Below are 27,624 nucleotides of genomic sequence, written 5' to 3'. Positions count from 1 at the left end.
AATTGCTCAGTGAGCTGAACACTCCCAGGCAGAAACACCCCCAGAGCCAGGCAAATCCAGGAAGGCAGCCTGGGGTGTTCGCATCCCAGATCCATACAAATCACCGGCACTGCGGATTGTTCCCTCTCCCAATCACACTGTGCAGGCCTCTTGGGAAAAAAAAAAAAAAAAAATTCCCGTTGTTATGTCTGGGCAAATGGCAATTTTAGCATAGTTTAAAGCACCAAATGTCAGCCCAGGGGCTGTGGGGTTGGATGGGGTGGAGGTGATGATGGTGAAAGGAATAAGAGGTCCCTGCCATGTTTGTGTGCAGCCTGCCCATCCCTTCTGGGGAAGGGGGGTTTCTGTTTTCTTGAGTCTCCCTAAATCATTTGGTGATGGCTCATGAGGAGGGTGAATCAAGCCTCAGTATGATGTAGGGGAATTGTTTCAGCAGGGATGTGGATCTGACGCCAGATGGAGGGAGACAGGGCTTCAAACTTCCGCCGCCCTCGGATTTTGCTTGCTTGGGTCTCTGTTATTTTACACGGCTGAACATTTAAGGGCAAATTTACACCGTTTTTTGTGAGGGAAAATTGTTCCATTCAGGCATGGCAGCTGAGCTTGATGGTCCCCAGAGCCACATGTGTTCAGTGATGTCCTTTGCCCTGGGTGCCAGGCAAACCTGGGCACACAGCTGTGGCTTTAAGCCTCTCCAGGCTGGGGTAAAGTGGCTTAAGGGAGCTGGGATTAGCCAGGTCTGACAGCCCTCTCTCCTGCTCAGGTCCTGGACTATTTATAGGCTGATAGGCTGTCAGGCTCTATTTCAGTGCAGAACAGGGCACTGCCCAGTTCTCCTCTTCCTGCCTGGGAAAAGGGGTGGAAACTAAAATTTTTTTTACTGGAGAAGGAAAGGAGGCAGGAGAGGCCCATCCCATGCTCACCTGGCAGAGGTGACCAGGATTTACTCCATCCCCATCTTCATTATTAAACTCAGACATTGCCCTGCTGAGGGCAGTTTCCAGGCTGCCTCAGCCCTTGTGGAAAAAAAAATGGGCAAAGCACTAAAATAAGGATAGGAAGAATAAGGGATTTATAAACCTCTCCTTCCTCCACGTTATCACACTTGCTGCTCATCTCCAGCCCATCCAGACTTGTGGTAAAGCTTCTACCCCAGTCCCCAAAACAAGGCTGAGGTAATCTCTTTAAATCCTCTTAGAGCCCTCTCCTTGGAAGTTTCTTTTTATTTTTCCTGGCACTCAGTGCATTTTATGTTGTGCAAGGAATGCTTCATAAAAACAAAAGATAGCTTGACTATCATATTCCTAAGAAAATACCAGTGAACTATAATATTCATTCAAAAAGGTCTCCCTTTAAGCACTAATGAGAAATTAAGAACATTTTTATCCACATGATGAATACGTTTTTAACCATTAGTCTAGGAAGGTAAGAGTATCTTCATAAGGGTAATCTAATTTAGCTGTTAAATTCATGGGAAGGATGGTCTGGGCCATAAAATTGTTCTGGGTTTTTTCATAACTTTATTCAAAATTAGCTTTCTTTTGGCCTATATTTGGCTTTGGGACACAGAAAATTTTGGATTGGCCTTGGAAATGCACAGCTGACACAGACATAAGTATTCTGACCACTACATACTATTTTTCATGCAAAGAAAATGTCATTATATTACTGAAGGAGATTACTTATGGTTTCCATATCCTCCTAGGACTTGAACCCCACTTCCTGTTAAAAATGAGATGATGATGTTAAATCACAAATTCTTGAGCAGCTCCTATCTGTGTTGCAGGTGCAGAAATCGATTTTGTTCTGTTTGTCCCTTGCTTTGTCACTTGCTCCTAGACTGATGCATTCCCAACAAGGCAGAGATCCCTCAGGGTCTGCCCAGGGTCGTGTTTGTGCCCTGCAGGGACCCCTTTCCTCCCAGCCTCTGGGGGGGCACAGCACTTCGAGGGATATGGGACTTGGTGGCCCTCTCCAAACCCAGCCCTGTCCCTTCACTCCCAGGCTGCTACAGGGAGTCCAAGTCCCCCTGGGCCAGCACTTCCATCATTTTCCAAAAAGCCCTTCCCTCCATCTACCTGTCTTCCTCCCATCTCTCTGTCTCTAGTCTCTCGATCTCCTCCATCCCTTCATCTCCCTCTCATGGCTTCATCTTCCATCTCTCATGTTTCTCCATCTTTTATGCTCCCATCTTTCCCCCATCCCTCTATCTTCCATCCTGCTGTTTCCCTCTGATTTCAGTCTTCCATCTCTCCATCTTCCCATCTCTTCATTTTCCACCCCTCCGCCTCTCCATTTCTCCTCCATTTTCCCCATCCTTCCATCCTTCTGCCTGCAGCCTCTCCGCCTCCCTCTCATGCCTTCATCTTCCAGGTCTCCTGTCTCTCCATCTTTTATCCTTCCACCTTCCTCCCATCTCTCCATCTCCCACCTTGCTGTCTCCCTCTGACTTCTTCCAGCCTTTCACCTTCCCATCTCTCCGTCTCCCACCCCTCCATCTCTCCACACCTCTCCATTTTTCCCACCTCTCCATCTTCCTCCCATCCCTTTATCTCCCATCCTTCCACCTCCTTCCCATCCTTACACATTCCCTCCCAGTCCCCCGTCTCTCCCGCCTCTCCCTCCTTCTCCTCCTCCTCCTCGTCGTCCTCCTCCTCCCCCCGTCCCCCCCGCGCCTCCTCCTCCTCCTCCTCCTCCTCCCCCGCCCGGTACCGCATTGCCGTAGTGCGGGGGGGCCGCTGCATTGCGCTGCCGCCGTCGATAGGTGGGCCCCTCCCGCGGAGATAAAGCCGGCGGAGCCCAAGCCGGCAGCCTCTGGCCGCCCCGACCGCCGCCCCGGTAAGAGCTGCGGGACCCCGGCGGGATGGGGGGGACAAGCGGGATGCGGGGGGGGGTGTCCTGCCCCAGGGGACATCAGTGCCACCCCCCCCGTGTGCGGGTGCTGTCAGTCCCTGGGGTGGGGGGTACCCCGAGGAGGAAAAAGGATGGGGCTGGACCGTTCCTTCATCCCGCAGGTGCGTCTTCCCGCAGGTGGGAAATAACACGCAAGCCGTGGTTCTTCAGGACGCGAGAATCTTTCTAAACGTTGTGCACGAGGAGGAAAACCTGATAATCCCCCCAGCTCCCCCCTCCCCTCCCCCCACCCTGCCTTTAGAATCACAGAATCCTCGAATGGTTCGGGTTGGAAGGACCTTAAAGATCATCTCGTTCCAACCCCCCCTGCCATCGGCAGGGATGCCTTTAGCTCCTTGGGGAAGGAATACATAAATAATAATAATAAAAAAATCCCCCAAAGCGATCCTACATCTCCCCCCGTGTGGCAGGAGTCTGCAGGGGAGAGAGGGACCCGCACCCAGGACTGGGAGCCCCGGGACCGAGCATCTCAGTGGAGCCTCAAAATGGCCAGATCCGGGCAGGCTGGGTTCAAGGGCAGGAGGACGGGACAGCCGCCGCTCCTGCTGCCCAGGGAAGCTTCTCGCTGGGAATGTTATCACCCGCATGACTGAATCGCTATTAGAGCAGCAAACTCCTCCTGACCTCCTTTACTTCTATGGGCAGATTCGTGAAATTGGATTTTATTAGACGTCAGATTAAAGCTCCTAATTGTGCCCGGTTTGTGTGCAGCTGCAGAGCCATGGCAACGCCGGGAGATGCCAGGACAGCTCCCCGGATATACCCGTTCGCGTTTTTAGCCTCCTCCCTCTGTTCCATCCAGTTTCATGGCAGCAAAATATAATAACCCCCCCGAGTGCAGGCTCAGAGGAGCCCTCGGCGGCCCCGCTGTTCGCAGCCCTGCTTGGGGAGCAGGCGAGGGCTATTTTTGTCCACCCCATTTTGCAGACGCTCTGTTGTCACCTGAGCTGTGCCCAGCTGGGGAGCGGTGAGGGCAGCCCGGGAGGACGGGCACCCTCGGCTCCTCCCAGGGCACCCACGACATGGAGGAGATGCCCTCGGGTTTGGAAAGAGCGAGAAGGCGGCGGGAAGGTTTTCCAGGGAGGAAGGGCACCTTCGAAGCATCGATGACGTAGCCCTGGGAACCGGGGGTCTCCGCGAGGGCGGTGGAGGGCAAGATGCCGAAAAACACGGCACCTTGCCGAGACTTGGAGGCTGGACGTGGCAGCCCGAAATAGCCCGGCTGGCCTCCTCCGGGGGCAGGCTGGCTCGGACCCAGCGCGGGCAGAGCTGCCAGACGAGGCCGGGCACCCCCGGGCGCATGGTCCAGCGGGAAGGTGGGACGAAGGGAGGACAGCCTTTCCCGAAGGGCTGGGAGGGGGCTGGCACAAAGGGGGGCTGTTTTTTTGACGAGCCTGACTCTTCCCCCGCAGCCTCCCCCAAAAGGCAGCTGCGTTCCCACCGCCCTCCCCAGCGCCGCCCGCCCCGGCCAGCCCCGCGTAGCCCAGCAGCATGGGGAAGGAGAAGACGCACATCAATATCGTCGTCATCGGGCATGTGGACTCTGGGAAATCCACCACCACCGGGCACCTCATCTACAAATGCGGGGGCATCGACAAACGGACCATTGAGAAATTTGAGAAGGAGGCTGCCGAGGTGAGGAGCCCGCCCCTCCGCCTGCCCCCGCCCCGCATTCCCACCCGCGGGGATGCTCCGCGCTGATCCCCGCGGGTATCCCGCAGGCATCATCCCCCTTTTGCTGGTGCTGCCCTTCTCTTACCTTCTATTTCTCCCTTTGTTCCCATCTATTTTTCTCTCCCTCTGCACCCCTGGGTCTTCCCGACTTCTCTGGCCTTGGGAAAATAGGCCATTTGGGCGCTCGCCACCCTCTTTTCCGGAGCTGGGGGACTCCGTGCTGCCGGCTCTTAATGAGGGCAGGGGCACGGCGAGGTCTGCAAGATGGCTTAGGGAACCAGCAGGAATCGCTAGGATTCTGCAAAAGGCACAAACCGTGGTGCTTCAAGGCATGAAATTCCTTCTCAATATGATGCGTGAGGGGGAAAACCTGATAATCCCTCTCTGCATAGGTCAGGGCTGCCTGAATTTCACCCTGAAGCATCAGTTTCCAGTGCCTGCTGGGGACAAGGTGCAGCATCAGCTGGACCACTCATTTGATCCAGTTGAAGAACCTCATTCTCATTTTCTTCAGGCAGGTGGTCTGATGTGAAGTGTGATTGGGAGCCTATGATACAGAAAACTCGCTGGAAATCTGAGCGTTTAAGTTAAATTCTTCTGTTTGACCCCTGCAATGATGGCATTTATAACAATTTTAGCATGCATGCATTTAGAAGCTGTCGCACAGCAAAGCACCACCCGATACTTGTAACGTGGCAAACCCCAAGATTAAAGAGGAAGAAACAGTCTTGGGAAGAAAAATGTCAATGGGGAGTCCTGAGAAATTCAGGATGGTAAATTCTAGAGAAGTGGGTGAGCCAGGAACAGCCTGGCTGTGTTATCCATAGGGCAGCTCCTGTCACTCACAAGATGGCTTGTCGTCATCACTCTGGGAATGCAGATATCCCTCCTTTTTAATTTTTTTTTTTTCTGGTCACATTTCAATGACAAAAAAAAAAAAAAAAAAAAAAAAAAAAATTTACAGAGCTGCCACTTTTGATTTCACATTTTGCCATCTATCTTAACCTTTTTAATTTGCCAATAGCATCTGAACTAAATCCCTTATTTTCCTGCCTTACTTTCAGCCTTTTTTTCTCATCTGTAAGCCAAAGAGCCTCTTCCTTCATACAAAACGATCATTCTCTTCTGGTTTAAAATGATTGCTGATACCATTCCATAAATTCCCCTTCTTTACCTATAAGATCAGATAAGGCATGATAAGGTTATCATCGATGTGATTGCAGTGATTTTAATTGCATAGACACTTTCACTGACTTGCCAGGATCCGCGGGCACCGGAGGCTGCTATTAATAGCCTATTGACTGAGCTTACAGACTCCATTTTCTGATGCAGGGCTGGGGAAGGGTTTGCTTCCATTAGGTGGCATTCACGGGAAATGGAGGCCTGCGTGCACCCAAAAGGCCAACAAAAAAGCCCAGGGTCTGTCATTTTATTTAAGAGAAAAGAGCGAGGATTTCTCCCTTTTTTCCTTTTGATTCAAGGGCAGAGGTAACAGTATCTCTGAAAGAAGAGTTGTTCTGTTTTTTAAAAAATGAAATAATCAGTGTTTGTGGCCTCCGAATAGAAAACTGTCCCTCTGCTGGGGTTCGATCAGGGAAATTCAGGCTATTTCTGGCACTGAACAGGGAAGGTATTGTGCAGAGCTAGATAATACCCTGGGTTTTTCAACACCAGCTCTGGGTAACTGAATACACCCCATGAAAGGAGGGAAACTGCTAAATAAAGGATCTCATTTGTCTCCACGTTACGTGTGATGCCAAGCTCTGAGGGGGGGGTCTCACACGTGATGAGCAGCTGGTTGTGTGTGTGGACATGGCTGATGGCAAAAAGGTGCTGATTCCCACTCAGCTGCTGTGAGAGAGCCAGGGGTCTACTCTGTGCCTCAGTTTCCCCATCCAGAAGGGAGGGAGTAGGCTGCTGATGGGGGAAAGGCTGTGGGATGTGCTGGTTGACCTCCTGCCCGAGAAGAGCCCATTGTTAATGCAATGCACAAATGCACCATGCCCTGCTGTATCTCCGTTGCCAGCAGTAAATGAGCACACTCTGATGACCCCTCCCTGTTCCCTGGGAAGGGGGAGTTTGATGTGTGTGCTGGAAAGGATTAACCTGGCCCCATCCCTGGATGTGTTCAAGGCCAAATTGGATGGAGTTTGATGCAACCTGGTCTAGTAGAAGGTGCCCCTGTCCATGGCAGAGGGGTTGGAATGAGATGATCTTTGAGGTCTTTTCCAACTCAAACCATTTTGTGATTCTAAAATCCTCCAAGCTCCTGCTCTACCCCTTTGCTAAATCCAATGTCAGGAAGATGCTCAGGAGAAGAGACTTGGTTCTGGATTTTTCCATCCCAGTGAGAGCGCACAGCTTCCCAGCGGAGATGGAGCATCACCTCCTTGACCTGGCATCCCCTCTGAGGAGGGGAAATCTTGCCTCTGGCTTTAGGATTTTGCCCGTAATCCTCCGGAGCAAGCTGCAAAGTCATCGCAGCACTCAGCTGTTATGAAACAGGCTGTCACCATTAATTCCTTGTGCTGGCTGGGAACAGGGCTGGAGTGTGGGAGATGGAGCAGGCCAGCCCCCGGGCATGGTGTGGGCAGGGCAGGTTTGGATGTGATGCTGTGTTCTCTTTTCTGGGGAGGCTCATCTCTGGAGTGCTGGATACCTGCCATGGGGAAGTGCGTCCCTCTGACCGGTGATTGATAATGGGCCAGCAGAAACTGTGATTGCAGGGAACAGAAGGATGGATGGATGGATGGATGGATGGGAGCAGGGTATCACAGCTCTGACCTTGCATAGCAGTAGGAGACCATTAAATCATCTGCAAATTACCTAAATTCCTTTCTCTACCTTAAACCCCCCTTGTATCTGAGGGCAGGAGCTGATGGCTGCAGCCCATTTTAACCCCTTGCTTTGGCCAGGCTCCCCTGACTGCCCCAGCACACAGTGTGGTCAGCAAGGGTGGGCTTGTCCTTCCCCATCTCCACCTTGGCAGGATCCCAGCTCAGACTGGGAGCACGACCTCCACGCTGGAGGGAAATCCAGCTCTCCCTGGTGCAGTGACGTCAAAGGGCTCCAACCCAAAGGAGAAGGCTCTTTGGAAGTGCCACCGTGGTTTCACCAGGGAATGTGCTTTATCACAGGGCAGAAAGATTTACTGGAGCTAATCTCCCCCAGCGTGATTTCCTGCATTACAATGTTGGCTGCGATTTTGGCCATTTGGCAACGACAGTTGGTCTGGCTGCAGCCCACAGTAGCTTTTCCTGTGAATTTGCACACTCTGTGGCAAAAATCAATCACGTTTCTCTTCTGCTCATAGCAACCATCTCTCATTTCATTTTCTTTTAACCCATTCCACCCCTGCCAGTTTTGGGCTCACTCATGTAGCAGTGCCCTTTCCCACTAACCAGCTGCCTCACAGGTCTGAGTCATGGATTAAAATCTCAGAATCAGAGAATCATTTAGGTTGGAAAAGCCCTCTAAGATCATAGAGTCCAACCAGCACTGCCAAGCCCACCACTAGACCATGTCCCTGTGTGTGCATCTCTGTGAACCCATGGGAGATAAAACAAAATAAATCTCATAAACAGACATTTTTCAATAACTCCATTAGCATTAGGGAATGGGATAAGTATATAAATATCCTCTCAGAGACATTTAGTGGGACAAGAAGCATCTTTTCCATGTTTCTGTACAGGATTTCCCAAGAGCAGTGCAGGACCATGGTGTCTCATGGAGAAGACCTCATGGCTTGCTGCCTCCAGGTCCTGCACACCCAGACCCACCCACAAATCATTTCACAGCTCTTCTTCCAGCCTATCCTGCATCCTGTTGAGGAACATTTTGAGAACAGTCTCTCCTGTCACCTGTACATGTTAGTAAATAGACCACAGATCTCACTGAATTTAGGGAATTTCACCTTTAAATGCTTGCAGTGTGAACCCTGTGTGAGCTTGGGAAGTGCCCTGGAGGGTGGGAGGTCATCACCAGTGCTGTGGGCTTGGGTTTCTCATTTTTCCTTGTGTTGGCCAGATGGGGAAGGGGTCCTTCAAATATGCCTGGGTGCTGGACAAGCTGAAGGCCGAGCGCGAGCGTGGCATCACCATCGACATCTCGCTGTGGAAGTTTGAGACCACCAAGTACTACATCACCATCATTGATGCCCCTGGCCACAGGGACTTCATCAAGAACATGATCACCGGGACCTCCCAGGTGAGAGATGGGGCCCAGGTTGAGGCTTTCTTCACAACTCAAGGCCATGCAGGTGCTCTCAGAGTGCTTTTGGAGGTGGGGACTCGAGAGACCAGACATCAAGGAGTGTTCAGCAGGGTCCACACAGAGACTGGGGGGCACCAGGGGTCCTGCACCTCCCTGGGTGTCTGGGAGAAAGGGTGTCTTTGGGCACAAAGAGGTGGTTTCTCCACCCTATTTCCACCCACATGAGAAGGTGGGATGAATGTGGCCTGCCTGGGAGCTGGGATGCTGCGAGCTAGAGACCTTGGTGTGAAGGCATCTCCACACTATTTTAGCCTCAGCCAAATGAGATAGACAAGAAACTTCAAATAATCTGCTAGGTTTTATTGGATAAAGGAGGCTCCACAGATCTTTTCTCCATCTTTTTCCTTGGAACAGCTGTCTTGGTCCCACATTATATTGCCAAACCCAATGGCCTACCCTTCCTGAGTAGGGTGGTTTCCCCTTATTGCATTGTGGGACATTCCTGCATCTCCCTGTGACTGATGGGTTCTGGGTGAACCCTACTACATGCCCACTGATGATTTCCATTGAGGTACCAGTTGGTCTGGGCATGGCTTTCTGCCAAACCCAGGCAGCTTCTGCTGGTGCGTTTTGGTACAAAAGTAATCTGGGGAACAGTTTCCATGGCTGGAGTCACACCCACCACCCAGAGAGGGTTTTTTTGCAAGACTTCAGTAGGGTTTTAAATAAAACCTTGTCTGTAGATGACCAAGATGAGGTCCTGGTCAGAGTTCTGCATCCAGGAGGGATCCACACTGGTTTCCCACCCACAGTGCAGAAACATGTGGGTTGGCAAGTCTGAAATAGCACAGCTGGGTCAGTTTGGAGAAAGATCAGCAGGGTTATGGGTAGCAGCTGGCAGGGAGTCATCTGTGACTCCCTCAAAGCCCTCGGGGATGTCACCAGGGTCATGCAGCAATTCATTTGCTCTCTCCCCCCAGGCTGACTGTGCTGTCCTGATCGTTGCTGCCGGTGTGGGCGAATTTGAAGCCGGCATCTCCAAGAACGGGCAGACCCGCGAGCACGCCCTGCTGGCTTACACCCTGGGGGTGAAGCAGCTCATCGTGGGCATCAACAAGATGGATTCCACGGAGCCCCCCTACAGCGAGAAACGCTACGATGAGATCGTCAAGGAGGTCAGCGCCTACATCAAGAAGATCGGCTACAACCCAGCCACAGTTCCCTTCGTGCCCATCTCAGGCTGGCATGGAGACAACATGCTGGAGCCCTCTCCCAATGTAAGTCTGCCTTGTGTTACACTTCCCTCCCCTCAGCCTGAGGGTCCTGACCCGGGCTGGAGAGGAGCTCCATGCTCTGCAAACATTTCATGCACCCGTTGTTCACAAAGGCCCGTGCTGGCAGCACAGATGATGTGTCATGGAGCTCTGCTTGGCCCCGGGCAGGATGAATGGACTCACTCTTCATGGGTGCTGTGGCCTGGCCAGGCACCCCAGCAGCTAAGCATGAGCATCTTCAGGAGATGATCTGTCTGACTTTGCTTCTGGGCCAGGATTTGAGGTTTTCGCCTTGTCAGAACTCACGGTGACATTAGAGCAGCAATTGTCACTCCCAGCAGGAGCAGCAGGTGTGTTTTTAGGGCATTGTTTTCTGAGGGGAATGACACAATCTGGGGTTGGGCTTGGAGCAGTTCCCACAGTGCAACTGGGCTCCCTCGTGCTGGGTCTCAGGTCCCCTTTCCCATCAATGCTCTGTGTCACTGCAGTGGCCAAACCTCCACTTCCAGCGCTGAGATCTCACTCCTAAAGGTGACATTTTCTTCAGGAAGTACCAGGTTTCCCATGCCAAAGCCACAGCACCCTAGAGCATCCATTTGAGGCTGCTCCTTTTCCAGTTGGTTTTACTCCCTCTGTGATGGGGATGGTGGGGAGACAAAGGCAGGGTGCCCTGGGTGGGCTCGTGCCATCATTCCATACAACAGAAGGAAGAGCTGAAGAAGGATGGAGGTTTTTGGCAGACGGGCTGCCCACAACAACAAAACACTGGTTTTGTTGGAAAAGAGGCTACCTCAGGGTTAGTCTTTTAAAGCAATGATTGCTGGAAAGTTCTGGCCAAAGGAAGGTCCCTGCTCTCCTGGTGACTTCTGTGTGACCTTGAGCAAGTTGCTCAGATCAGACACCCCAGGAATCTCTTGTGAAACCAATGGGAAATCTGATGCTTGGGGGGACATCAGGACATCACCTGTGGATTAGGGCAGGGCTCTGTGACAAGGGAGGCAATCCATGAGTCCAGCAGCAACTGAGGGAGGTCAGGGGAGGCCTGAGGAAGAGGAGTGCTGCAATGCAAACTCACACAGTCATGAAACACGGCTCCTGCCCTGCACAGGAAAGCTCATTGGAATGGCTTGGAAGGAAGGAATTATTGGGGTGCTTGGGAGATTCCTGCTCCCTGAGGAGCAGAACTGGGATAAAGGTCAGCCACGGCCATGCCAAACCCTGCCCCATGGTTCTTGGGTGCGTCAAATCAGGCAGGCTCCAAATGTCAGCAGCTGCTGGGCTGGGAAGATGATCCTGAATAATTCTCCTATAAATAGGCAGCAGAGGGGAGGCACAGAGCAGGAGGCGCTCTGTGGCCCCCTTCCTCCAGAGGGGTCTCAGAGCAGGTTCCCAGTGTGATGTGCTGCCCAAGAGAAGACAGAGGATGAAACAACCCTCTCCTTTGTCTGAAGGAGGCAGCTGGCTCCAGGGTTCTGCCTGAGCTAGGGAATTGGGCAGAAAACCTGGCCTGGTCTGCAACAGCATGAGCTCTGCTGGAGAGGGTTGAGGGACAGACTCCTCCTCCTCAAATTGCACCACCTCTGGGATAGCTTGAGCAGGAACCTGGTGTAGATGTCTCTTCTCTCTTTCCTCGCCTGAAAAAGCTCTGATTATTTTCACTTGCAATTTCTGGACAGGTTTCACCGAAGCACAAGGCAGTCAAGTGACTTGTCTGTCTGTCAGGGGACTTATCAGAAAGTGGGGATTAGAGCCATGATGTCCCTGCAGCTCCTGTTGCCTCTGAGCAAGGGGGGTGTGGTGGTACGTCAGACTGGAACCAGCTCTGTGTGGGTGACTCCAACCCACGTCCCTGTTGCGCAGAATCCCAAGGCCAACTGCAAAAAATGACAGCTGGGCTGTGCTTCCATCAAAGTTTGGCATTTGAGAACTTTTTGGGAAGTGGGGTGTACTGTGAGGCAGCTTTGTGATTCTCCAGCTGGCAGAACGGGGCCATTCTGTGTGGTTTGGGAGAGTTTCACCCTAGAGATGCTGCAACCCAAACACACCCAGTCTCTGGTGCCAGGAGGTGGGGTTGCCTGGGTCTGCAGCCTCAACACTGGGGGGTGTGGGGGGGGTGTTGAGGTGCTCATGGGCAGGGTAAAATCAGGGAAAGGGGACTGCTCTGTAAAATAAACTTTGAGTGTAAAAGAGCTGGAGCTCAGCTGTTATTTTGGGGAGCTGGAGCCTGTCTGTCTGCAGGATTTGGTCCTGCTTTTGCCATAGGAGTGGTGGAGTAGGAATTGCCCTTTGGGGAGCAGATTTGGGGAATACATGGCAGAGGTTTTATTTAGGTGGCCATAGGAGGCAGCACAAACCAAGTTTTGCAGACACTTTTCATCCTGAGACCATGCTGAGGTTTTGCAGAGATTTGTTCCCAGAAGGTGTCTAAGTTCACCTTTACCTGATTCTTGGCATGTCAGAAGTCCCCTGGAGAGAGGGATGGCTCTGACAGCCAGGTGTCATGGGCAGAGGTTGTTATTCTCCTGTGTGCCAGAGCTGTGGGGACAGAGGGGCGGGAGCTGTGGGCACTTGGTGGCTGTCATCCTCGAGAGCAGAGCCTGTGGGCAGGTGGCCACCAGGCAGCTGCTGGCACAGGTCCCTGCCTGGCATTTGGGCCATGCAGCAGCAGAATGGGGGAAGGTCTGAGTCATCCTGCACATCACACAAGGCTCCCTCACTGCCTGGATGGTGTTTTCACTTTGCCAAGCTGTTGCCTGGCTCTGGGTCTGGCTGCACGGTGAGAGTTGCAATGCCCTGGGAAGAACCCACTGCAAAACTGTCCCCAGGCTCCTCCTGCCACTGCCACCAAGATAGACGAGTGGTGTCATACCCTCTGAAGGGAGCTGACCTGCATGCTTTGGATGCAAGCTGAGTTCCCTGGCTGCATCCCGCCTTTCCCTCTCTCCTTCCCAAAGCTGGTGCAGATTGCAGGATAGGAAACCAGACTTGGCATAGCCACATCCTGCAGGGATGGCTGTGGAGCTGGGGGCACTTCGGGGGGTCTTGCTTCACCCCAGCCCCCAATGCCCACTGCACTGTGCCACTGGTGTTGGTGCTAAGGGAAAAAAGCCACACGCACAAAGTGTGTGATGGATTTGGGACACACAGGAAGCGTTTGACATTAGAGTGGGGAAATACTGTGTAACCCTCTCTGTGCAGAGGCAGGGGAATGGCCTGGCAGACTGATCTCTGCTGGTTGTATCAGGGTTGTCTCAGACCCAGGGCTTAATTTTTCATACCAGCAAGCTCCAGGTTGTTGCTACAACATCCAGATGTGCAGCATCACCCCAATAAAGCACTGCAGTTCCCTGCATTTAACCATAGTATGGGGGCTGTGAGTTTGCTGGCTTTAACCCCTTCCATCCTTTTTCTCTGTTAATGGATGTCTTGCTGGTTTCTAGAAGAGAGAGAAGGAGATTGAGCAAGGGGAGCAGATAAGCCTGCAGGGATGGTGGAGTGGAAGGAGCTCCCCAGCCCCCTGGTAAAGCCAGGACAGGCAGGAGTGATTGTATGAAGGTTGTCCTGGTGGGACATCTCTCTGGGTTTACCTCTGGGTGCTGAGGAGAGACACACTCAGTGTGTTGGAAGCGTCCAAGGCCAGGTTAGATGGGTCTTGGAGCAATCTGGTCTCGTGGAACGTGTTCCTGCCCATGGCAGAGGGGTGGAACAAGATGGTCTTTAAGGTCCCATCCAACCCAAGCCATCCTGTGATTCTATGGTTCTCTGTTGCTGCTCTCTCCCCAGATGCCTTGGTTCAAAGGCTGGAAGGTGGAGCGCAAAGAAGGCAACGCCAGTGGAGTGTCCCTGCTGGAGGCCCTGGACACCATCCTGCCCCCGACCCGCCCCACAGACAAGCCCCTGCGCCTGCCCCTCCAGGATGTCTACAAGATTGGAGGTGAGCTTTGCCACTCCTCCGCCTTAACTGGAGTCTTCATTCCACAGAAATTCAGGAATGACATTTCCAGGTGCTGGGAAACTGGAGGGATTTGACTCTTCAAACCAGAGATAATGTTGGAGAAAAGGGTGGTAGCTCCCAGGCAAAGACCCCATTTGAGCCTGGGCTGTCCGGGGTGGAGGTGGACATGCCCAAAAGTGCCCAGGGACCAGAGAGGAGCAGCAGGTTTGTGAGGTCTCCCCAGGGAACACATCATGCCAAAATGGCCACAAATTTGTGTGTCCAGAGGTCATGGCTGGCCAGGCAAGCTGGAGGCAGCAAAAAACGTTCTGTGACCCAGATGAGAGACAAGACCAGCAGGGAGGGCCACTGAAGCTGGTGCATGGCAGCTTGGCTGTGACCTGCCCAAGCTCCCCAAATGCTGGTGTCCATCATCAGCACCTCCTCCTGCTGAGCTGTGCCAGCCATGCAGGGAGCACCGTGGCTGACGCGTGTCCCCTTCCCTCTAGAGAGGTGATGGGGACACTTTGCTCAGCTATAAATACCCTGTGAGCTCTCTGACCTGCTGGCATAAGTGGACAGCACTGCTGACTCCCTGGCTGCTGGATCAGGCAGGCACAGCCTTTTCCAGCTCTTTCCCACCCTTTTCCAAGGACACATGCACTGCAGGGGTTGAACATGGGACTTTAGCTGGGTTTTTAATGCAGGCTGCTGTTGTTTGCAGTGGGTGTGAAAGGTGATGAGCAGGTCTGTGTCCTCCCCTAGCTCATCTGGGGCAAAGGCATCTGGTTTTATTGGGAGGCAGGTCCTTGGGGAGCAGAGGCACCGTGGGAACAGGGGAGGTGGAGGTAGCAGGGTGGATGTGGAGGAGCAGATGGGTCCAGCCAACCTCTTCAATCTCTTTTCAATGTTGGTTCTTTCAATCATTCTTCACCTGCCTCCAAAGGGGAATTTTCCCAAAGTCTCCTGGTGACACAGGGTGTAAAATATCCCAGTCATTTAATGAGCCACCCTCATTCTCTGTCACAGCTGGTGGTGTGGCCATCAGGGATGTGGACAGTGTTGTTGCACACATGCTGGGATGTCCCAGTCCTCCATGCAGGAGATGCCACAGCTGCTCCAGGAGAAGGACTTTCGGGGCATGCAGATCGCTCAGGACTTTCTGACTATGGGTTACTTCTTTTTTACAAAACTTTCAGTAGGAAGGATGGACTCAGAGTTATTTTCAAGATCCTGGCGTTGATCTGCTGAAAACTTGGGGGTTTTGGGCAAGGAGCAAACATGTTCTTCGGTGACAACCCCTGGAGAAATCTTGCTTTTGCTGAATCCATGTTCTGGCCCAGGGATACACCAAGCAGGTTGAATTTTGCTGCACTCTGTCCTTGTCTCCGCAGGGATTGGCACAGTCCCCGTGGGCCGAGTGGAGACCGGAATCCTGCGGCCTGGCATGGTGGTCACCTTTGCCCCTGTGAACATCACCACTGAGGTGAAATCTGTGGAGATGCACCACGAGGCCCTGAGCGAGGCCCTGCCCGGGGACAACGTGGGCTTCAATGTGAAGAACGTCTCAGTGAAGGACATCCGCCGCGGGAACGTCTGCGGGGACAGCAAGTCGGACCCGCCGCAGGAGGCTGCGCAGTTCACGTCCCAGGTGAGCAGGGCTCCTTGATTCCACCACGCCTGCCTTGCCACCGTCCCCCAGCTCCCAGCCAGGCTGTGACACGGCTCTGTCCCTCCAGGTGATCATCCTGAACCACCCTGGCCAGATCAGTGCTGGCTACTCGCCCGTCATCGACTGCCACACCGCACATATCGCCTGCAAGTTCGCTGAGCTGAAGGAGAAGATCGACCGGCGCTCCGGCAAGAAGCTGGAGGACAACCCCAAGTCCCTGAAGTCGGGTGATGCAGCCATTGTGGAGATGATCCCTGGCAAGCCCATGTGTGTGGAGAGCTTCTCCCAGTACCCACCCCTTGGTAAGGAATGGCTCTTTGGAGGGTTCCTGAGGAGGAGCATGAGGGCTCTGTGGGTGCAGAGCTCACACCAGACATGCTGAGCTTCTTACAGCTAGATGGGGAGGGAGCTGAGGATGTTTCTTTTTTCCCCCATGTGGTGCTGAGCTGGGTTTCCAAAGGCTGGGTTTTCCCTCTGGGAGCAACAAGACCTTTCCTTTATCATGGTTACTAAACCCAGATAGTTTCTGAACACAGAAACATTTTCCAGTTTCCTCCTCTCTGCCCTAAAACAACTGGTCAGGAGAAAAAAGAGGGAAGTTTGCTCAGTGGAGGCCACCTTTTAATGCAGGGAAGTGCCATGCTAGAGTGGTTTGGATTGGAAGGAACACTAAAGACCACTTTGTTCCACCCCCCTGCCATGGGCAGACACACCTTCCACTAGACCAGGCTGATGTTGCACATCTGGAAGCTTTAGCAGTGCTGGGAGCTCACAGAGAAGAGCTGGGGTTTAAGTTTAAAAACCATTATTTTAAAGAGGGGCTCATCAGGACTAGCAAGGGTTGATAGATCCAGGCTTTTCCTTGCAGGAACCTGCTCCAAGGGCAGGGATAACACCATGAGTGGGGGGTGTAGATCTGAGCTCAGCCTTGGTGCCTCACTGGCATTCCTCCTCCCTCTGTCCCTCAGGCCGCTTTGCTGTCCGTGACATGCGGCAGACCGTGGCTGTGGGCGTCATCAAGAATGTGGAGAAGAAGAGTGGCGGTGCTGGGAAGGTCACCAAGTCTGCCCAGAAGGCCCAGAAGGCTGGCAAATGAATCGTGGGCTCCCCGTGCATCGCGCAGAAACCATCCCTGACACCAGGACGCTGCCACCGTCTCCCCCGGGCGCACGTGTGCACATCAGCTTGTAAGAGTTTATATGTCAACGACTGGATGCTCACCATTAAGGTCCAGTGGAAATTCTTTAAAAGGAAAAGCATGTTCCAGCGTTTGTGAGGCTTCATGTTAATTTTACCAATAAAACTGGTACAACATCCACAGTGGAAAAAAAAAAAAAAAAAAAAAAAAGAAAAACAAACCAAAACCAGACAAACTCCCCTCCCCTCCCAAAAGAAAAAAAAATCAAAACAAACCAACCAACCCAAAAGGTGTGGAGCTCTGTGTGTGTGTGTGCGTCTGTAACTGAGAGGGGCTGGGCTGGCTGGGGGTTATGTAGTCTCTCTTAGAGTAGGTGGTGGGGATGGGCACGGGAGGGCCTGGGATGGAAATAAGGAGGAAGGAGGACAGTTGGGAGCCCATATTTAGGGTGTCAGCCAGCACTCAGCCCTTCTCCAGCTTGCACCCCTTGACCAGGGTAATTCCCCCAGCCTGAATCAGACACAGCTCTCACAGCAGTTTTGAGGCTCTCCTTAACCAGCTCAAGCCTCTAAAATAATTTTCCGGGGTCTTTATTATATCTTTTTTTCATGCAAAATAGGCTTCAGTTGAGCTCCTACAGTTATGCCCCTGAAAGAAAGGAAAATAGGGCACCCCATGTCTCCTGGAAGGGCGAGCAGCATCACTTTGGGTTTTGTCATTCCCCATCACTTTTGGGAGCAGTGATTGAGACTGCCTTCTCTCCCCACATGCTGCTCTGCCTCACACATGGTGGATCCCCCAGCCCTTTCCAAGCAACACAGCAGGAATGTTTCTTCCTGCCTGAAGCCCCGACATGACTCAGGTCTCACAAGAAGCCCTGAAAGTCATGGTCTTCACCCAGGGCAGTGTCTTGACTCCCATCACGATGGAGCTGGGAGAGCTCCACCCAGTGCAGCTGTCCCAGTCCAGAGGGTTGTGGTTGCTGAGTGGGTGGGATTGACCAAAAAGCAACAGCCAGGAGCTGAGGGGGCCTGAGTGGGAGCGCTGAGCGTGAGGAGGAGCAGAAAGTGGTACAATGGGGCAGGAAGAAGGAGGGAGGCGGTGTGAGAGTTGTGTTTCCACTGCATCATTCCGGGGATGTTTCCAAGGGACATTTCCTCCCTGAAGGAGGCATTAACAGTGTGCTGGGGCACCCTGAACTTGTCTGTACCCACGACTTGGCTTTCAGGAGGAGACAGTGCTGGGAACAGATGGCTCTACACGGTCTCTGTGAAGGGCAGCATCATGCGAGGCCCTTCCCAGGAGAGCTCCAGACCACAAGGATCATCATTACTGTTTGTGTCACAAAGCCCTTAATGATCCTAATTAACATCTGATGCTCTGCAGAGCACTCCTGGAGTGTCCCCAGGCAGAGCCTCTAGGAGCTGACATGCAGCTGAATTACAGAGAGCTCTGCATGATCTCACCCTGCCTGCTCCCCAAAACTCTCCCCATCCCATGTTTGCATCTGGCAGCCCATGGACACGGACTGTCTCCCTGGGCCATGATCCCCAAAACTGTGCACAGGCCACCAAGGCTCCTCACCCCTCTCCACGCACCCCACATCCACCAGCTTCAGCCATAGAAATCAATTTGATTCCCAAGGTCTCTGCAGTATCTGGGCTCTCTGAAGTGCCATGTCCTTGGCAGGCCACAAATTGGAGCAGGATCTGGGGATCCCTGCAGGCAACAGCACAGCCACAGAAGAAGGCTGTTTCCCCACTGATAGTTTAATCTCATCTTCCAGCTCCCCCTGCATTTCCCAGCTCCCGAGGCATGCCTTCCCTGAGACAACTTGTGCCTCTTCCTGGGTATTTCCAAGCAGGAAAACATCCTCATGTGCGTGATCTTCCTGCATCCTTAAAAGCAGCAGGAACTCCTGTGGGAATATCCCTCCCACGCTGCTCAGGAACCTCCAGCTCCCTGGTGCCCCATGGAAGCCAGCCCCTGGCACAGCAGGAGTGGGGACAACCGTGGGGTCAGGTGGGGGACAGAGAAGAGCAGGCACAAAGTCTGCATCTCTCTCGCTATTTTAAAAGCAAAAACAGGCTTGACAAAACCACGGCTTCGTTTCCATAGAAATATGCCAGGGGAGCTGTGAAAGATACTCTGGTAGCACTGCACAAGTGGTGAGGTAATTAATGATGGAACTGCAGAACAGCAAAAATATAAACCCCAGAGGGTTTAACTCAGACTTGCTCATGGCTCAGAGCAGGGCCAAGTTTTCAGCCTCATTTCAGTGTGGGTTGGTACCCCAGGTGGTCTGCAGGAGCAGAAAGAAGAGATGGTGCCTGAAGGGAGATCTCAGCAGCAGCAGCAGCATCCCCCATTTTGGGAGGTTTGGGTCAGGATCTTTAGTGAGACAGAATTAACAGAAATATTGTTATTTAAACCCACTTCAAAGCACGAGGTTCCCAAAATAAAAACATGCTGAATTTCTGGGCATCTCAACAGAGTCTCAGTGAAGCTACAACTTGCCTCCAGGCAAACCTTGGGTTTGAATCCACTGTGGATCTGTATTTTGGGGTTGGATCAATACTATGTACAAATTACTGCCTGGCCTCACAGGACTTGCAGGCACACAAGCAATGATGCCCTGAGTTTGATGTGATCCATTTTGGGGTCCTACCAAAATGATAAACATCCCAAGAGCCCCCTGGACTGGACCACAGGTGGATTTGGGCAAACCTTTCAGTGAGCTCAAGCTAATTTTGGAACCATCAGCACCGTGTCGGAGCAAGTGGGTGTATGTGGCCCATGGCAGGTGATAGAGCTCTATTGGTGAGATGGATTTTAAAATACCGAATTCTCCTCCAATTCCTCCCTGCCATGGCCAGGTGTGCTGGAACGCCACAACCCAGAGCTCAGAGGCATTTTTTTTCGTAGCAACTTTTATTGTTTTGGACTGATTTTCCATCCCAGTCCTCCCTGAAGGCGTCGTGGTGGCTGCTTCCCCTAGCAGCCTCTTCGGTGCCATCTCGTGGAAACAGGGACAAAATCCTCCCGGAACAGCTGCCAAGCAGAGGAAATCCAGACTCACGTCCCTGATCCTGGCAGGCAGGCAGCACGTCCAAAGCAAAAGGAAAAACCTCGGGAGATGCAAAGTGCTTATTGTCATTTCTTTGAGGACCAGAGTTTGCGGATGTGATTGTATTTCCTGAAATTTAAAGCTGGTGGAGGGAAAATTACTTGAGGTTGTAGGAAAGTCAAAAAATATCAGGGCTGCTGTACAGCTGGGGATCAGCTCTTCAAGAGGAGAGAAGCCAATGGGCCTGGGAGAGGAGGGAAGAAGAGGGAGGTGTGTGTGGGCTGGATGTGAACCAGCACCCAGTTTCCAAAAGGGACATCACCTCCACCATGCAGCACACTGTGTGCCCAGCATGGCACTGATGTCTTGGTGGGGGTTCCTGATGGAGAGGGGAAGATCCCACAGTGGGACCATCCTGTAGGGGTGAGTGGACACCTCTGCCAAACCCCAGGCTGGTGCTGGCTGCTCTTGTGGCATCCACTGGATTGAGGAAGGAGTTCTTCTCCTTTCCCACCTCTACCCTTGTGTCTGGTTGTGTGCTGTTAATAATTTAAAGTTAGTTTTCTTAATCCGCTGGAGCTGATTGGCCGACTCAGCAGCCGTTTGGGGCTGCTCTAAAAAATTTATAAGGTTTTTGCAAGATTGCAAGTGAAATCCAGGCTGCAGATGCTGAGCTGGGGGAATTTGAACCTCCTGCTGCCCTTCTGCACTTGGAGGGGAGTTAAAGCATCAGCCACAACCCCTTGTCAGCCTGGGCAAGTCCCTGCAGAGACCCAGCACAGGCCACACGTCGCTGGCAGCAGAAAACCTCTCCAGTCAGGGCAGTTCCTCTCCCATGGCTCCATCATCTGTCACCAGATTTTGCTGGACCTTAACCCCAGGCAGGCAGTGAGGTCCTGCCTGTGTCACGCTGACTCAAAAGTCTTGGTGACATTTGAAGCATTTACACAGCCTTTGAAAACAACACCCCACTAGGGGGAAAAAGCAAATGAAGATCTCCTGACCTCCCATTCCATTTTTGCTGCCTTGGAAGTCAATGCCACTCACTGCCAAGGAGGCCAAGGTGCTGTTCAGACCAGAATTCCCAGAGGACAGCACCCAAGGGAGCCCTGCCATTGCCTGCTGGTGATGGAGATGCTGAATCATCTGTGCTAGCGGTGGGAATGATGCACATGCAGCACAGAGTGACTTCAGAAAATGACTTAATCCCTGAAGTCTTTCCTTGTGTCCCAGCAGATGCTTCTCTTCTCCTTGGGCAGCTGCACAGCACATTTCCCCTTGCAAAGCTGCCAGTGGGCAGCTCTCCATCCAGCATTGGTGTAAATCACCTCTGCTCTGCTCCCCAGCCCAAGTGCCAGGGCTTGGACTCTTTCCTGAGCAGATCTACATGATGTTGGGCACCCAGGTCAGAGCAGATGGGGCTGGGGTCATCCCCACAGCCTGGGCAGTGCCTGACCCAGTGGGGATGAAGAGTTCTCCCTGGGTTTTGTGTCCTTGGGGCTGGACACAAAGCCTTCAAACTAAACCTTCTTGGGAAACAGAGGAAGGGCCAGAGCAGAAGCTGCGGGAAAAGGCTCATCAGGGAAGAGAACATCCCATACCTGGGTGGGTCTCCTCTCTCCATCCTGCTTCCATCACACCCCTTCACAAAGTCCATCAGCCACCCTTGGCCCCTGGAGGTACAAATTCAGAGAGGAGAGTGCAAAGCTAGGCTCTCCCCCAACATCTGTAACGTGCCAAGGGCCAAACCTGGGAGGTTTTGACTAATCTCCTTTGACTGCCTCTCTCTGCATTTCCCCAGTTTGAGATCCACATTTTCAGGTGCATCTGCAGCTGGAGGAACACAAAGCAGCAGCTCTGGCCAGGGCAATGCACCACGTCCCATCCTCCTCTTGGCCTGTGCTTTACCCTGTGCAGAGATATTGCTGAGCTGAAGAGAAACTGGAGCTTTAGCACAGCCCAGGGTGCAGCTCTGGGCCAGACCCTCCCTTCTGCCTCGGGTACCATTTGTCCACAGCTCTGATGTCTTATGTAGAGGTACTGCGGCATCTTCAAATAACTCATTTCAGCTCTGCTCACTAACACTCGTTTGCTGCCTACAAATTTAGGATGGCCTGGTTTTGCTTAGTCTAAATGATTTGTAATCACCCTGAGTCTGGCACTGTTCTCGTGCCTTGTATCTGCTGAATGCTCTCTGCAGTCCTGGCCAGCCACAGCTGAGCACTCAGAATGATGAGTCTGGAAGCAGCCAGGCTTTGGGATGGGGATACAAGTAGGGGACGGAGAAGAGGTTGATCCCCGGATATCAGCCTTGTGGGGATGCGACGGGTGTGACAGCAGTGACTGCGCACAGGCTGCGGGTTTCTCAGCTGGGTTCTGGTGTGGGGCAGGAGTGCAGGGGACACGGGAGTGTCTGTGCCAGCCCTGCCACGTCTCACACGTCAGCGCGGTGAGGAGATTCCTCTCCAAGGACACAGTGTGGAATTCTCCCCCAGCAGCGCCCTGAGGGACTGCGGTGACGAGCGAGGGCGGCTGGCGGCAGGCGGGAGGTGGCTGTGATCAATGCGGATGCTCCGTCCCCATCCCCTCGGTTCCCATCCGAGCCATGGCTGGGAGCGAAGCGCTGCCGCAGCTCGATACCTTTGGTGTCCTCCCCGCCCATAAATCCCCACGGGGAATGTGCTGAGAGCGGGGACAGGGCCGGCTGGCCGAGGCTGAGCGCATCTCCAGGTGTGCTGGACTAACTCTTCTTTCGCCTCAGAGACGGAGCTCCTGAGAGAGGCGTTTTAAAGACGCATCTTTCGTAGTTCTCTTTCTCTAAAATACCTAGTCTATTTGCAAGGTCATAATTTGAAACTCGTTTCTGGTTCAATTTCTCTCTCAACAGCGTCTGTCCTATTCCGTGGCCTTTCTAAGTCAGCATACTTCATCTCAGAGTTTGCACACAGATGCACAGGACTATGTGAGCCTTCTGTCAGGCTTTGAGAATTCTCTACAAATCCATTTCCCAACACAGGTGGAGCTGAAGTCGCTCTCTGGGCAGCTGAACTGTGCCCTGCTGACAGCCCCTGTCAGGCTGCAGACACGGCTCAGTTTTGCAGCTGCCTCCCCTCCCCTGCCCTGCCCTGCCCGCACACACAGGCGAGCACACAGAGATGCTGAGTGAGAGGTTTTTGAGGGCACAGCCCTCAGTCCGGATGCCCGGAGGACAGGAACAGCGTGAGCAAGGCAAAGTTGTGAGAACAAAAGAGGGGTTGCATGAAAATCAGGCTGGAAGTGAGGAAATGTCACCCTGAAGGCGCAGCACCCGCATTTTTGCCTGGGGGAAGGTGCCCGAAGTGCTTGATCCTGCCTTGTCCAACACCCGTTTAGCAGGTGCTTCCCATGCAGGGTCCAAAGTGAGCCCACAAAGAGGGAATTTCATGATCAGTAGAACCAGGGGTGTTCATTTCCCCACGGATTTATGTTTCAAACAACGTCCTGTGGGCTCTCTGATGTCCATTATTATCGTGTGCATCACCATTTCCTGCAGCGAGGAGATTTCTGTCCTCTCTCTCACCACATATTCTCATTCAAAGCAATCTGAAATGGCCCCCCTATCTTTAATAAAGAAGATAAAAATTGCCCAAAAGCTCTGCAGTTATTAAAGGAGGGAAGAGCGATGCAGATGCACGTACACCAGCTTTCCTTGAGACCTCAGGTTAAAGATAAATAAATCATAAACCCTTGCCCTTTCACATTCTTTTGATTTCCCAGGTGTCCAGGCTGAAAGGCTGAAGAAAGCCTGCAGCAAAACCCCACGGTGCAGAGAAACTATGAATTTAGTTACTTCAAGAGTTTTCCTTTGCAGATGACACATGGTATGCTGTGACAGAGGCAGGAGCATGGAGACAGCCACGTCTGCCTGGCAGCTTCCCAACAGAACACATCAATTTTTTAACCTGAAACATGGATCAAAAGCAACCCTCTTAACGAAAATCAAAATCTAATATTCTTTCTTTAACATTTTTGAAATGGAAAAAAAAAATGCATGGAAAAAATGAAAAGACTTTTTTTTTTTTTTAAGTTTGGAAGGGTTTTTTTAATCTCACTCAATAATGAAGAGGTAAAATAATTAGCCTTAAAGCTTTTCAGTATTTTAGTAATTGGGTTTGGTTTTCTTACTTGCTAAATCTGTAGATTTTGACATTTCAGAAAGAAAGAAAAAAATTGGAAAAAAAAAGCTTTTGCATCAAAAAAGAAATTATTTTTTTCTCTATGCAGGTTTAGAGCTTTTGCATCTCCTCGTGCTGCTCCCCACCTGCTAGCAGGGACCCTCCCAGCAAGTACCTTGTATGCCTTTTCCCTGCTCTTCCCTAAGGAACACCCCATCCCTGGGAAGAGATCAGATGGGATTATCTCCGTCACAGACCCCCTCTGATCCAGCACAGCTCCCCACGTTCTGAAACCCCAACAGAGCTGGAATCCCCCTCACATCCTGCCCTACACACCAACACCCCTCTCATGCCCCCAGCACCTACCAAGCTTGGGCTATAGGACACCTTGGGCCATTTGCAGCCTATTTATTTGAGCTGGTTTCCCTGCCGTGTCGGGATAAAGCACAGAGCAATCTGATGTGCCTCTCCTTGCAGAGATGATGTGTCAGAATCAGCTATTTCAGTACGGGCTTGTTTCTTTCGGATGACAACCTCCAGTCCCTAAATATTCATGCAGGTTTTGATTCAGCTTTGAAGTCAGTGGGAGGCAGGTGCTTGAATGGGAACAAAGCACCTAATGGGCTTTGTGGGACTGGGTCGCAGCCAGGATGCAGTTATGGCTCTGGGAGGTGCTTTACTGGGAGCAGAGCCAGTCCTGAGCTGGATTCCAAGCTCCTGAAACCAGGCAAGGCTGGAAGAGCTCCCAGGTGAGGCCAAGTTTAGTTTCGTTGCTGTAAGTTGTGCATTGTGGAGAGCACAGCGCTGGTTTGGAAACACTGCAAGGGGACTCTTAGTGGGAAGGCTCCTCCATCTCTGAGTGGCCATCCCCAAGGAGCTTGTGGTGGCCATCAGGGTGTGGGAGGAGGTCCTGGAGCAGCCCTGTCGTGGGGGAGGAGGTCAGGGAGCACTGAGGTGACAGCAGTTTGATGGTGTGGCTTTGGTCCTTGTGGGTGCAGGAGGAGGTGGAAACCCAAGGAGGTCAGGAGGAACAATGTGAGCACTGGGAGACGTGAGGGATGACTAAGAGAGCTAAATTTACAGAGTCTGGGAAAAGGAAGGCTCAGGGGCAACTGTGGTCACGGGCTAAAAATACCTTCAAGGTAACAGCATAAATGAAGAAAGGGAATTACACGTGGTCCCAAAGGAGGCGAGGGCAGGAGAAGGAGCTGGAGGGCAATGATGGAAGCATGGAGAGTAGAGATGGGGAAGGAGACCTGGCCAGTGGGGAATTTGCCAGTGGGAGAAGGGTCTGTGTGACTGAACGGGACAGAAGCAGATCAGTCTAAAGGTGACAAGCTTTATAGATCTAGGTGCTAGTCCCTCCATGACTTTCAGCTTTGTGGGTGCTCTGAGAGCCACGCAATTTAATTCAAGAGAATTCACCTTAATTTTGCTTTTTTTTTCCCACTTGTTTCTCCTTCCACATGCCCAGTCAAGCACCAGAAACCAGTTTTCCTTAGGTCAGGCCTCCACAGCACGAATTAATATTTGGACCTCAGCAATTTTAATCACCCTTACAAAGGAGGAACATAAATTTCTAGTTAAGAATGGAGCATGTGTGTCTCCCAAGCCAATTCAGTGTAACTTGGGGAGATTTCTGTTCCTACAGTCAGACGCTTCCAGCTGCAGCTTAAGCTGATCTCTTACAGCAGGATTTGTCCCGGGTTTTTCTGGAGCAGCCTCCAATGAGGTCAGTGCTGTCTAAGAACAGGGCAGGAAGATGGATGGTGGCACAGAAATTTTGCATCCAATAAATATGTAATATAAAATAAGCAGCTCTGTCAGCAGCAGGATGAAGGGAGCCTGGCTTCTTATCAGCATGTTGCTTGCAAATTCTGATTGAAGATTTTTAGTGGCTGGGAGGCGTGGCCTCCTCATGGGCACCTTTTCCTGTGCCTGGTAAAGAAGAGAATACACTTTAAAATCCCCTTTGAAGGAGAAAGAAGGAACCATTGGGGAGCCTTTGCCTAGCAGGGCTTCTAGTTTTGATGGAGACTGATAGAAACTTAATTAGCATTGAAACTGATGACTGTCAGATTTGATCAGAACTGAAAAACCATCTGGTGCATCTTCATTTCAGGTGATTAAAAAAAAAAAGTTTAAAAAATCCGTGCTGATACTGTGGTTGTGGCTGATTGCCAAAAGCAGCCTTTGCTCTCTGCCCAGTTTGAATCCTCTTGCTCTTGAGGTGAACCTTCTGCACCAGTGTCCTCACCACACTGCAAATACTCTGCAGCTGTGCCCACATCTCTTCATCCCAAATACGGAAGGTTTGGCTGAGCATGGCCTTCTCTTCTAGCCAGGATTGTCACACTCACCTTTCTCCTTTGGAAATATGTAGATTTCTCCATTTGTGCACATGAATTATCTTTCCTACAGCTTTTTTTTTCTTTCTTTTTTTTTTTTTTTTTTTTTTTTTTTTTTTTTCCCCTGAAGGCTCCACCTTATGCTGGGGAAGCATCTCCTTGCAGGTAAAGTTCCTTGTATGAACCAACCTCTCTCAGGTCAGGGTTGCTGGTTTCAAAGCCAAAACTGATTTGGCATGTGTTGGGAAAAGTCAAGCAGGGAAGAGACATGAGTAATCAATAGATAGGGGCTCTTGAGGGCTGTTTTCTGCTCAGAGAAGAGGATGGGGGTGGTGGGAGGTGAGGGGGAGCTGAAGCAGAGTGAGATGGGTGGACACTGGGTACAGAGAGACCAAGCTGGTAATGTCTTTTCCCTTGGCAGGTTAGTGTTGCTGGGATGTTGCAGCATCCTGTACAAGGGGAGGTAAAGCCATCTGCTTTAGGGTTTGAAAATAGCTCTGGGAGAGAGCTGTGAGTGACAAAACCCAGGCTGCGGGTAGCACAGTTCACACAAACCACCAGCTGGGTGGGGATGGAGAAAGGGTTCTCGTTCAGTGTTTCAAGCAGAAATTTATCCCTGGAGTCATTCGACATATTTCACACCAGTCATTTCTTACTACATCTCAAAATTCGCCAGGGGACAGAGCATGGACTTTCTGTGTCTTAACATGGATTGATGGATTTCATCCTACCTTCAGGGTCTAAGCTATCTGCCATGGTGTTTGTGTTTTAAAGCCATCACCAGTGTTGAAAGCAAAGGACTGACTCAGTAATTCTGTTTGTTTGTGGAGACATAATGTCCTTGGATCAGATAAAAGCACCTTCCCACCGCTGCTTTTATATACCTCATTAATTCCCAGTGTTAATGGCTGTGTCTTGTCTTCTGCCACCCAGCAGAAGTGGCACACAAGTGACTTCATCTCCAAAATTACCTGCTGCAGGCTCCGTGCAGGACATCACAGCTCAGTGAGTGTTTGTGTCCCAGTTGTTCCCTGAGACTGCTGCTCCTCTCAGGGCCGTAACTGGCCAGGCACTGGAGGCTGGATCAAGGGACAGGTATTGTGAGTGGCCTGTGGGGGTGGAAAGGGGAAATCCACCTGCTTCTGAACACTCAACTGCAATTGGCGGTGCCAACTCATGGGATATTATAAAAAAGGAGTTAGAAACGCCCTAAGAGTCCAAGGTAAAAAGAAAGAAGA

General features: G+C 51.8%; 1 protein-coding gene across 1 annotated transcript; it reads left to right on the top strand.

Moving 5' to 3' along the window:
• Positions 1 to 2,753: 2,753 nt before the first annotated feature.
• EEF1A2 (eukaryotic translation elongation factor 1 alpha 2) lies at positions 2,754 to 17,037 on the top strand. The gene is made up of 8 exons (XM_066198706.1): positions 2,754 to 2,838; positions 4,326 to 4,548; positions 8,614 to 8,793; positions 9,780 to 10,076; positions 13,857 to 14,007; positions 15,402 to 15,658; positions 15,747 to 15,981; positions 16,648 to 17,037. The coding sequence occupies exons 2-8, from the start codon at positions 4,405 to 4,407 to the stop codon at positions 16,773 to 16,775; spliced, it is 1,392 nt and encodes a 463-aa protein (XP_066054803.1). The 5' UTR covers positions 2,754 to 2,838; positions 4,326 to 4,404; the 3' UTR covers positions 16,776 to 17,037.
• Positions 17,038 to 27,624: the final 10,587 nt, after the last annotated feature.

The sequence above is a fragment of the Chamaea fasciata genome, unplaced genomic scaffold (assembly GCF_029207755.1).
Source record: "Chamaea fasciata isolate MVZ Bird 193981 ecotype frontalis unplaced genomic scaffold, bChaFas1.0.hap1 SCAF_17, whole genome shotgun sequence".
NCBI classification, from domain to species: domain Eukaryota; kingdom Metazoa; phylum Chordata; class Aves; order Passeriformes; family Sylviidae; genus Chamaea; species Chamaea fasciata.
The sequence above is the reverse complement of the archived record's forward strand: the minus strand, read 5'-3'. Positions and strand labels throughout refer to the sequence as shown.

Coding starts and splice junctions, on each gene's coding strand:
- EEF1A2 (XM_066198706.1), top strand. CDS start 4,405: ATGGGGAAGGAGAAGACGCACATCAATATCGTCGTCATCGGGCATGTG. Junction 4,549..8,613: donor TTGAGAAGGAGGCTGCCGAG/GTGAGGAGCCCG, acceptor TGTGTTGGCCAG/ATGGGGAAGGGGTCCTTCAA. Junction 15,982..16,647: donor CTCCCAGTACCCACCCCTTG/GTAAGGAATGGC, acceptor TCTGTCCCTCAG/GCCGCTTTGCTGTCCGTGAC.